The sequence below is a fragment of the Blennius ocellaris genome, assembly GCF_963422515.1.
Source record: "Blennius ocellaris genome assembly, chromosome: 24".
NCBI classification, from domain to species: domain Eukaryota; kingdom Metazoa; phylum Chordata; class Actinopteri; order Blenniiformes; family Blenniidae; genus Blennius; species Blennius ocellaris.
This window is the reverse complement of record NC_137673.1, coordinates 3,934,323-3,946,324: the sequence shown is the minus strand read 5'-3', so window position 1 is coordinate 3,946,324 and position 12,002 is coordinate 3,934,323. Positions and strand designations below refer to the sequence as shown.

The 12,002-nt window shown below is 44.8% G+C and overlaps 1 protein-coding gene across 1 annotated transcript; it reads right to left on the bottom strand.

The window, feature by feature from the left end:
- Positions 1–64: 64 nt before the first annotated feature.
- On the bottom strand, positions 65–1,764 carry pjvk (pejvakin; the record flags this gene model as incomplete). Its single annotated transcript, XM_080520003.1, has 6 exons — positions 65–363; positions 448–591; positions 716–833; positions 926–1,067; positions 1,154–1,349; positions 1,551–1,764. 6 exons carry the CDS (start codon positions 1,762–1,764, stop codon positions 65–67), a joined length of 1,113 nt encoding a protein of 370 aa, XP_080376129.1.
- Between the last annotated feature and the right edge of the window lie 10,238 nt (positions 1,765–12,002).

Sequence of the window (12,002 nt, the reverse complement as noted above, 5' to 3'; positions counted from 1 at the left end):
AGGGCCGGGCGGAGCATCCCTGAACCCCTCTGAGGGGGGGTGGAGGCGGAGCCAGGCGGGCTTCTCAGCGCAGCGTTTTGTGCCACAGGTCAAAGCAGGGCACGGCGTGCAGCCGCACGAACTTGTTGCCGCCGCCGGAGCACTCCAGGCAGCCGTACACCGTCTCCCGCCGCTGGCTGCCCATCCCGCATAGCGCGCACGGACCTTTACGCACGTTGTGCTTCAGCAGGTTGACGCGTGTGTGCGCGCTCTCCCTCAGGTACGCCGTGGACACGTCCGTCATGCTCGCCGCCTTCTCCAGGTAGTCCGTCACCACGTCGTCCATGTAGCTGTCGGAGTGCGTCAGCTCCTCCAGCGTCGGCTCTGGTCACACGAAACAACGGTCAGACGCTCTGGCTCCGCCTCCTTACTCAGGCCCCGCCCTCCGGAGGAGCCCCTCCCACCAACCTGATCTGAAGGGGTTCCCGTAGAGGATGCCCGACAGGAAGCGGCGCAGGCGCCCCATGGAGAACCGCCCCAGGAAGCCACCCAGCTGCTCACCGATCTGCTCGCGCTCGAAGCCGCCCTGAGAACCCGGCGCCACGCAGATCTCTGACGAAGAGGAGAGGAAGACGGCGCCACAATCAGAGGTTTTTGATTCAATATTTCCCGTGTGTGTGTGTGTGTGTGTGTGTGTGTGTGTGTGTGTGTGTGTGTGTGTGCGTGTGTGTCTTACCCAGCATTCCGTCCAGTCGTACGAACAGTGGACACACAGTGAAGGCGATGGTCGTGTGAGCCGGGATGACGACGGCTTTGTCTCGTCCTCCAACGCTTCTGCTGTCGTCCATCTGGAACTGAAGCCGGAGGGTGTGTTATGTTCTGAAGGTGTGTGTGTGTGTGTGTGTGTTAAAGGAGGAGGGTGGTGCATCAGGGCGGTGCAGGTTACCCTCATGGTGGTCCCTCTCATGCCGGCGTGCACCGTCAGCGAGCACTGGCGCGTGGTCCGGATGCTCTCGACCACCACGCACAGGACGCTGCGGCCGCTCTCCCTCGACTGGCGCACCAGACAGTGGTCCAGCTCCACCTTCCTACACACACACACACACACACACACACACGGCGTGACTTCCTAAAAAGAACCACTGTACTGCTGCTGCTCGGCATGCTGGGATACCTGGTGCCGAGCTCACGCAGTAGCGTGGGAACCTCCAGCTCGTGTTTGGTGACGATGCCGAACGAAGCCTTGACGGCGACCTGGTGGGAGCCGCTGACGTTGAAGCCCACGTCGCTGATGAGCTGGTTGCCCGAGCGACCGCCCAGCGCCACGTCCGACTGGTCCTCGTAGTTCAGCAGCTGATAGGACGACACGCCTGCAGGGGGCGGGGCATCCGTCAGTACCCACCGACTCACAGGTGCTCAACGACGGTACGAAAAGCAACGTTTCTGGCGTTTTGCAACCAGCGTCATCCATTTCCTCCTCACCTCCACCAGGGGGCAGAGCTGAATCAACCGTTCCTATGGCAACAGAGGAGCAACCACAGGTAGTCTTACTTATTTGGGAGCCACTGTACCTGCTGCGATCTCCTTGTCTCCCACCAGGATGTCCTTGAGGGAGAAGGCGGTGGAGGCGTAGCGGCTCTTCCTCCAGAAGCGCCTCCTCCTCTTCCTGAAGCTCACCAGGCTGAGCGGCTGGTAGCGGTCCGCCTCGCTCAGGCTGGGGACGGGGATCAGACGGCCCGTGTCGCCCACCTGCTTCACAAAGTTTTTCGTGGCCGCGGCGAACATGTCGGAGCGCGTCTGGCACGGGGAACCGTCCGCGACCCGGCAGCAGCGGCAGCTCGTCAATAATGCAGCCGCTGCGTAACACGATGCCAGAACACCTCCGTGGTCACCTGATCCTCCTCCTCCTGCGACGCCGTCACGTGACCAACACAACAGGTCAGCGTCGCGCGCTGAAGAGGGTGAGACACCAAGTAGTGACACGAGATGAAATTATACAACATGCATGAACTTCCTCCAGTGATCTGTTCATGAACATTAACCCAGAAGACTCGTGTGTCCTGTGACCTCGTCGCTCACGATGGAAGCTCTCGGCCTGTCGTCCAGCTCACCGCCGATCAAGTCGTTCTGCAGACTCTTTCTTTACCAGCTGCCAATGAATGTGAAGCATGAAAGCCTCTGATTAAAGCACAAACTGTCTGTGTGCTTGTATCGCTCACACTGTGAGAATGAAACTGGATGATTCACATCTTAGATGTTGAGACGTTTGATTGTAAACACTGGACATGAAGACTTAAATACACCAGGATCAACAGGTCAAGGGTCAAAGGTTCTCGGTGTACAGCATCTCACTTTGGAGGGTACAGACAAGTGAGGGTTGAAGTCCTGCTCACATACATCTATAAACCCTTTGATGATAATGAAATTTGTATGTTATGACATATTTACACAAAATAGATGATCTGTATTCAAGTAAACCCAAACAAACCTATATAAGTCATATATGTAATTACTATGCCTTAAAAGGAGAAAAAATTAATTTAATCCCACACCGTCTCCAATATTCAATATTGGGGAAGGTGTAGGATTAAATAATTTAACTTACAACGCAGCTGAAAGTCGCACTTTTACCTCGGTTACGTTGTCGTTTGACAACTTTTTCTCTGAAGGACCAAACAGGAAATGTTACACTGACGTGAACTTTCTAATTTTACTTGTTGTGGTTTCCACTTTTGACCACCAGAGGGCGACGGTCCCCTCATCACAGCTGTTTCAAGCTCGAATTGTTTTATTACTTTTCAGCCTATTTTTTATTTCTTCTAAATTTTCACGCAGTTATCTGTACTGCCGACTCCTTACGTGTAAAAAAAAAAAAAAAAACAAGGGCTCGTTATTCATTTTTAATTTAGTTTTTTTTTTCATCCTCCAGAAAAGCGACGTACTAATAATGTCGCGTCGCGATTGGATAAGAATTACAAACGTGTACCATTCTGACACCTTATTGGTTGGAACGATCCGTCGCGTTGATGACGAATGATCGGGCCAACCAATCCCGTGTATTATGCAAATGACACAACGCGTGAGCCTTAGGACGCGAAGTGGAGAGGTCGAGTAAACATGGCTACCGAGCTAAATGCTCAAGCTAAACCGGAGAGAATCACCGACACACGTTGTGTTTACATCCAGGAAGGTGTCCGACTGAGAGGAAGCTGCTGGAACAGCGGGCAAGTGGAGCTGCACGCGACCGGAACTGCGATCCAGTGAGTGAAGAGCAGCACGTGCTGAGGTGACGTTAGCTGCTAGTGGTGCTAACGTGACGTTAGCTGCTAGTGGTGCTAACAAGCACAAGTCACCTGGTCAGGCAGCAGGTTAAGATGTTTGTTTATCTGTGCAGCAATTTGTGATGATAGAAATTATTGTAGAATAGAGAGATAGATAGCTAGAGAGATAGATGCTTTTTTCAATATGAGATGTTTACTATTTGCATGGTAGGCTTCTTTGTTTGTCTTCAATGATTTATCTGTTTTATGTATTTGCTGTAGATGGATGGTTAATTTATCACCAATTGCTTGTCAATAGGCTCGACCTGACATTTATTCAGTCAATTGATTCATAAGTGCATTAGATCACTTCATGTCCAGGATCAAATTCAGTTAGAATCAGTGACAGATGATCCACAAGAAGAGGAAGAGCCAAAATGTCAGATGTTTAGCTGGGCCTGATGTGTTTGCTGAGTTTAGTAACGGTTCTATAGAAATATAGAAAAAAAAACAATGGAAAATTCAAATACTTTGATAGATTGATAAATATATGATTTGAAAGTATCGTTGCAGTGGCGCTGCCAGGATTCAATTTCGTGCGTTTCAACAAGTATCGATTCTAATTAATTCCAATTCCACGAAGAAATGAAGATCAGTTGGGCTTTACAGCGGAGGATGGTGACAGTATCCAGAAACACAGATGAAAACAGTCGATCGAACTCCCACAGTCTGAAACTAATATTAAATCAAGTTGAAACTAGTATAAAACCAGTCTGAGACTAATATTACATCAAGTCTGAAACTAAGGTCTAAAATCAGCCTTAAGCTGGTCTAAAACAAATTGGAACAACAAATGGAAATTGGTCCGGAAAAAAACGTAAGGCTATAGCAAGGCAAGATAAGTGAAAATTGGGACTAATATTAAATCAAGTCTGGAACTAAAGTGTAAAATCAGCCTTCAGCTGGTCTAAAACAAGTATTTCATTGTGTTTACTTGTACTTGACAATATGAAAGGTGAAGATTTGAGGCTGTAACTAATTTCTTTGTTCTTTTTGAACCTCCAGCTGCTGAAACGTCTCCTGATGGACGACCTTGGACACTCCATCAGTGCTGAGCCTACAAAGTCAATAATGAAGTAAGGAAATAAGCTTTGTCTTCTCACATTCTCACTGATGGAGGCATCGACGTCATTCACACTTTAAATGTGACACTTGAAGGTGAATCTCGACTCACAAGCGTGAAATGAGTCTAAAATCAAGCCTAAAGTGTGAAACAAGTGGTTCATTGTTTCACTTGTTGACCTTCATAATAATCAAGGTTAAAGATCATTGGCTGCAACTATTGATCTTCCTTTTTCAAAGTACAACACTAAGACTCCACATTTGACCTTTTTAAAGTGTTTTTGTCTTGTTTTTAAACATCTTGTGACAGAATGATGTAACTGCATACAAACATGTGGTAAACTTATCAATTAATACTTTGATACCTTGATAAATACATGTGGAAATGTAGAATAAAGCAAAAACAAAAGAAAAGGTGCATCAATGAAGACAAAATATCCTTATTCCCAACATATTTGAATTCTTTCCTTTATTTTATTTTTTTACATTTCAGCATTAATTCTCCTTTGCAGCCTTTAAAACAAACAGAACAGCAATTTAATCAGTTTAGCATTCGAACTTTTTCTTGTGGTTTTGTCAGTTTTTTTCTCTTTCGCCTTTTTAGTAATTGCATTTCTTTTTCCTTCACAGCTGCTGTGACAGAGGAGAAACTCTGGTTTCAGTTTAAAAAGGTAAGAACTGAATATATTGTAAATAGTGTTGATTGTCATTGAAAATACTTTATTTTGTTAAGAATTAAAAAATGTGAAAGAACGTAATTGGCTAAATTCCTGTCGTTTTTCTTTGTCCTGCAGCTTCTTGTGTTGTTATGTTTGTAACGAGCCACCAGGACTGTGTCTCCTCCTTGTGGCACAATCATGTCACTGCATTTATTGACCCGTTTCCACATTTATTTTGGAGGAAACTTTGTTTTTTGTTTTTAAATATAATGTAAATTGTTATTGGAAATACTCTATTTTGACTTTAGGAATTAAATAATGTGAAAGTAAACTATATAATTGACTGAATTCATTATTTCTTGGTCCTGCAGCTTCTTGTGTTGTTATGTTTGTAAGGAGCCACCAGGTGGCGCCACAGAAGATGTGTTTCTGAAAGTGTTGTTTGTGTCCAGGTTGATGGCGCCACCATGTGGTGTGACGGTGGAGCAGCAAACAACGTCCAGCCTTCCCTCCAGAGTGGAACATGTGGTGATGAACTGCAGTCTTCTGTCTTGACTCCTCCCACTGTTCCACTTCCCTCCAGAGGGCGAGTGGAACAGTGGGAGGAGTCAAGACAGAAGACTGCAGTTTATGACCACACCCACTGAAGACCTGCACTTTTTGGGGGTTAATTTTATTTAAAAAAAAATCATAACTTTGTTCAGCATAACCCTCTGTCCTCCCTGGGGAAGGGCTGGACGGGAACCGCCACACCCACCGAAGTGTTTTGCCAGCCCTTCCCCCTCCACCCCTCCTTCTCCACCTGCCTGCCCCCATCTCTCCTCCCTCCCTACCCCCCCCAGAAGACTTTTCCCACCCTGCCCCCCCAACCTGACCCTCCTGACCTCAGCCTGTAGTCTGAACCCCTCTAGTGAAGTGAACTGGTGTGAGGAGGACTTGAACCTCCGTCAGTCTGCAGCACCAAAGTGTGTCTGACAGACTGAACCACTGCACCACCATGTGTTCTGCTCCTCCTGCTTCTTCTTCAGCTTCTGTCTCTACTTTTTTTTTTTTAGCCTCGTTTGTGGCGAATGTAAGGATAAATGGAACCCGAGCAGAATGTCCAGTGTGGCTGGTTGGCTCAGTGAGGAGGACCAGTGCCTTGCATGTGGGAGACCTGGGTTCAAGTCCCAGTGAGGGTGAAACTCCAAGGAGACATCAAAGTTCCCGCAGGTGAGAAAGAGAGTTATATTAACTCTTAATTCAACTTATATGAAAAGTTTCAATAAAAGCCCCGGACCGGACAACTCCTAATCTCCCTACTCTTCTTTTATTAGTCCCTCTTTCTTCCACCTTGACATTCCTACGGATTATTTTTAGACTATTTTAGACTCCGCCTCTTCTTAATTATCAGTCCCTCCCTCAAGATTGAGTGTCCTTAACTTATACGATCTAAAGGGGACCTACCCCGCCTCTCCTCAACACTTGATTTTGATGTCAAGGCTCTCTGTTCTCCTGACGGTTCCCTGACCAGGATTTGAACCTTGTCTAGTTGGTACCTAAGCACTCCACGTGCGAAGGTTTATCATGTGAGCTGTCCGGCCACCTGGGGTCCTGCAGTCCTTCTCACCTTTATACTCACTGCTTCTACTGAAACACTCAAGCAATAAGTTAAAGAGACACAAGTCCTTGAAGAGGAATTGAACCAACATCTGCTGCACCAAGAGCAGCTTTGTTCCTCACTGAGCTAAAGACCCTGAAGTCAAGTCTTGGACTCCTTCACCTTTATACTGACATGTATTGAAAACTGTTCTACAAAGAGACGAGAAGAATGAATTAAGTACAAGTTCCAATGTCAGATTCCACTTAATACACACTTTAATGGAGAAAGAAACACATAACATAGAACATATAGAAGTAAGGTCTCCACTGACCAGGACTAGAACCACCAACCTTCTACTCCAATGACAGTGGTTCTTCTCACTGAGCTAAACAACTTGGAGGTCTGGACCTCGACGGTTCAGCCTTTGTGGGTGGAGTGAGGTGAGGTGTGGTGAGGCACACCTCACTCCACCCCACCACAGGTGCCTCACCACACCTCCCCCCCACACCCCACACAGGTGAGGTGGGTGTGGGGGGGGGGGTGAGGTGGGGTATGGGGGGGTGGTGAGGTGGGGGGGTGGGGTGGGTTGCGTGTGGGGGGTAAGGTGTGTTAAGGTGAAGTCTTCCACACCAAGGTGTTTGGTCTTGTTTCTTCAACCCTTGAGCACAAAGGCTGAACCGTCGAGGTCCAGACCTCCAAGTTGTTTAGCTCAGTGAGAAGAACCACTGTCATTGGAGTAGAAGGTTGGTGGTTCTAGTCCTGGTCAGTGGAGACCTTACTTCTATATGTTCTATGTTATGTGTTTCTTTCTCCATTAAAGTGTGTATTAAGTGGAATCTGACATTGGAACTTGTACTTAATTCATTCTTCTCGTCTCTTTGTAGAACAGTTTTCAATACATGTCAGTATAAAGGTGAAGGAGTCCAAGACTTGACTTCAGGGTCTTTAGCTCAGTGAGGAACAAAGCTGCTCTTGGTGCAGCAGACGTGGGTTCAATTCCTCTTCAAGGACTTGTGTCTCTTTAACTTATTGCTTGAGTGTTTCAGTAGAAGCAGTGAGTATAAAGGTGAGAAGGACTGCAGGATCCCAGGTGGCCGGACAGCTCACATGATAAACCTTCGCACGTGGAGTGCTTAGGTACCAACTAGACAAGGTTCAAATCCTGGTCAGGGAACCGTCAGGAGAACAGAGAGCCTTGACATCAAAATCAAGTGTTGAGGAGAGGCGGGGTAGGTCCCCTTTAGATCGTATAAGTTAAGGACACTCAATCTTGAGGGAGGGACTGATAATTAAGAAGAGGCGGAGTCTAAAATAGTCTAAAAATAATCCGTAGGAATGTCAAGGTGGAAGAAAGAGGGACTAATAAAAGAAGAGTAGGGAGATTAGGAGTTGTCCGGTCCGGGGCTTTTATTGAAACTTTTCATATAAGTTGAATTAAGAGTTAATATAACTCTCTTTCTCACCTGCGGGAACTTTGATGTCTCCTTGGAGTTTCACCCTCACTGGGACTTGAACCCAGGTCTCCCACATGCAAGGCACTGGTCCTCCTCACTGAGCCAACCAGCCACACTGGACATTCTGCTCGGGTTCCATTTATCCTTACATTCGCCACCAACGAGGCTAAAAAAAAAAAAGTAGAGACAGAAGCTGAAGAAGAAGCAGGAGAAGCAGAACACATGGTGGTGCAGTGGTTCAGTCTGTCAGACACACTTTGGTGCTGCAGACTGACGGAGGTTCAAGTCCTCCTCACACCAGTTCACTTCACTAGAGGGGTTCAGACTACAGGCTGAGGTCAGGAGGGTCAGGTTAGGGGGGGCAGGGTGGGAAAAGTCTTCTATGGGGGGGTAGGGAGGGAGGAGAGATGGAGGCAGGCAGGTGGAGAAGGAGGGGTGGAGGGGGAAGGGCTGGCAAAACACTTCGGTGGGTGTGGCGGTTCCCGTCCAGCCCTTCCCCAGGGAGGACAGAGGGTTATGCTGAACAAAGTTATGATTTTTTTTTAAATAAAATTAACCCCCAAAAAGTGCAGGTCTTCAGTGGGTGTGGTCATGAACTGCAGTCTTCTGTTTGACTCCTCCCACTGTTCCACTCGCCCTCTGGAGGGAAGTGGAACAGTGGGAGGAGTCAAGACAGAAGACTGCAGTTCATCACCACATGTTCCACTCTGGAGGGAAGGCTGGACGTTGTTTGCTGCTCCACCGTCACACCACATGGTGGCGCCATCAACCTGGACACAAACAACACTTTCAGAAACACATCTTCTGTGGCGCCACCTGGTGGCTCCTTACAAACATAACAACACAAGAAGCTGCAGGACCAAGAAATAATGAATTCAGTCAATTATATAGTTTACTTTCACATTATTTAATTCCTAAAGTCAAAATAGAGTATTTCCAATAACAATTTACATTATATTTAAAAACAAAAAACAAAGTTTCCTCCAAAATAAATGTGGAAACGGGTCAATAAATGCAGTGACATGATTGTGCCACAAGGAGGAGACACAGTCCTGGTGGCTCGTTACAAACATAACAACACAAGAAGCTGCAGGACAAAGAAAAACGACAGGAATTTAGCCAATTACGTACTTTCACATTTTTTAATTCTTAACAAAATAAAGTATTTTCAATGACAATCAACACTATTTACAATATATTCAGTTCTTACCTTTTTAAACTGAAACCAGAGTTTCTCCTCTGTCACAGCAGCTGTGAAGAAAAAAGAAATACAATTACTAAAAAGGCGAAAGAGAAAAAAACTGACAAAACCACAAGAAAAAGTTCAAATGCTAAACTGATTAAATTGCTGTTCTGTTTGTTTTAAAGGCTGCAAAGGAGAATTAATGCTGAAATGTTTTATGAATCCTTCAATACTTCCAAAATAAAAGAAATAATACAAATATGTTGGGAATAAGGATATTTTGTCTTCATTGATGCACCTTTTCTTTTGTTTTTGCTTTATTCTACATTTCCACATGTATTTATCAAGGTATCAAAGTGTTAATTGATAAGTTTACCACATGTTTGTCTGCAGTTACATCATTCTGTCACAAGATGTTGAAAAACAAGATCAAAACACTTTAAAAAGGTCAAATGTGGAGTCTTGGTGTTGTACTTTGAAAAAGGAAGATCAATAGTTGCAGCCAATGATCTTTAACCTTGATTATTATCAAGGTCAACAAGTGAAACAATGAACCGCTTGTTTCACACTTTAGGCTTGATTTTAGACTCATTTCACGCTTGTGAGTCGAGATTCACCTTCAAGTGTCACATTTAAAGTGTGAATGACGTCGATGCCTCCATCAGTGAGAATGTGAGAAGAAAAAGCTTATTTCCTTACTTCATTATTGACTTTGTAGGCTCAGCACTGATGGAGTGTCCAAGGTCGTCCATCAGGAGACGTTTCAGCAGCTGGAGGTTCAAAAAGAACAAAGAAATTAGTTACAGCCTCAAATCTTCACCTTTCATATTGTCAAGTACAAGTAAACACAATGAAATACTTGTTTTAGACCAGCTGAAGGCTGATTTTACACTTTAGTTCCAGACTTGATTTAATATTAGTCCCAATTTTCACTTATCTTGCCTTGCTATAGCCTTACGTTTTTTTCCGGACCAATTTCCATTTGTTGTTCCAATTTGTTTTAGACCAGCTTAAGGCTGATTTTAGACCTTAGTTTCAGACTTGATTTAATATTAGTCTCAGACTGGTTTTATACTAGTTTCAACTTGATTTAATATTAGTTTCAGACTGTGGGAGTTCGATCAACTGTTTTCATCTGTGTTTCTGGATACTGTCACCATCCTCCGCTGTAAAGCCCAACTGATCTTCATTTCTTCGTGGAATTGGAATTAATTAGAATCAATACATGTTGAAACGCACGAAATTGAATCCTGGCAGCGCCACTGCAACGATACTTTCAAATCATATATTTATCAATCTATCAAAGTATTTGAAATTTTCCATTGTTTTTTTTTCTATATTTCTATAGAACCGTTACTAAACTCAGCAAACACATCAGGCCCAGCTAAACATCTGACATTTTGGCTCTTCCTCTTCTTGTGGATCATCTGTCACTGGTTCTAAATGAATTTGATCCTGGACATGAAGTGATCTAATGCACTTATGAATCAATTGACTGAATAAATGTCAGGTCGAGCCTATTGACAAGCAATTGGTGCAAAATCAACCATCCATCTACAGCAAATACATAAAACAGATAAATCATTGAAGACAAACAAAGAAGCCTACCATGCAAATAGTAAACATCTCATATTGAAAAAAGCATCTATCTCTCTAGCTATCTATCTCTCTATTCTACAATAATTTCTATCATCACAAATTGCTGCACAGATAAACAAACATCTTAACCTGCTGCCTGACCAGGTGACTTGTGCTTGCTAGCACCACTAGCAGCTAACGTCACGTTAGCACCACTAGCAGCTAACGTCACCTCAGCACGTGCTGCTCTTCACTCACTGGATCGCAGTTCCGGTCGCGTGCAGCTCCACTTGCCCGCTGTTCCAGCACCTTCCTCTCAGTCGGACACCTTCCTGGATGTAAACACAACGTGTGTCGGTGATTCTCTCCGGTTTAGCTTTAGCATTTAGCTCGGTAGCCATTTTTACTCGACCTCTCCACCTCGCGTCCTTCGGCGCTCGCGTTGGGTCATTTGCATAATGCACGGGATTGGTTGGCTCGACCAGTCGTCATCAACGCGACGGATCGTTCCAACCAATAAGGTGTCAGAATGGTACAAGTTTGTAATTCGCATTCAATCGCGAAGCGATTTATTGGAATGTCGCTTTTCTGGACAATGAAAAAAAAATTAAATTAAAAATTAATAACGAGGCCTTGTTTTTTGTTTTTTTTTTACATGTAAGGAGTCGGCAGTACAGATAACTGCATGGGAATTTAGAAGAAATAAAATGTAGGCTGAAAAGTAATAAAACAATTCGAGCTTGAAACAGCTGTGATGAGTGGACGGTCGCCCTCTGGCGGTCAAAAGTGGAAACCACAACAAGTAAAATTAGAACGTTAAGTCAAACGAGGATTAAACGAGGTAAAAGTGCGACTTTCAGATGCAGTGCAAGTTAAATTATTTAATCCCTACACCTTCCCCAAGATTGAATATTGGAGACGGTGTGGGGTTGAATACGTTTTTCTTCTTCCTGCTCCTTTTAAGGCATACTAATTACATATACGACTTGTTTGTTTGGGTTTACTTGAATACAGTAAACCCATTTTGTGTAAATATGTCATAAGATACAAATGTCATTATCATCAAAGGGTTAATAGATGTATGTGAGCAGGACTTCAACCCTCACTTGTCTGTACCCCCCAAAGCGAGGGCAGCCGACTAACGCTGTACACCAACAAGTACATTATTTAACAGATATTTTGAGT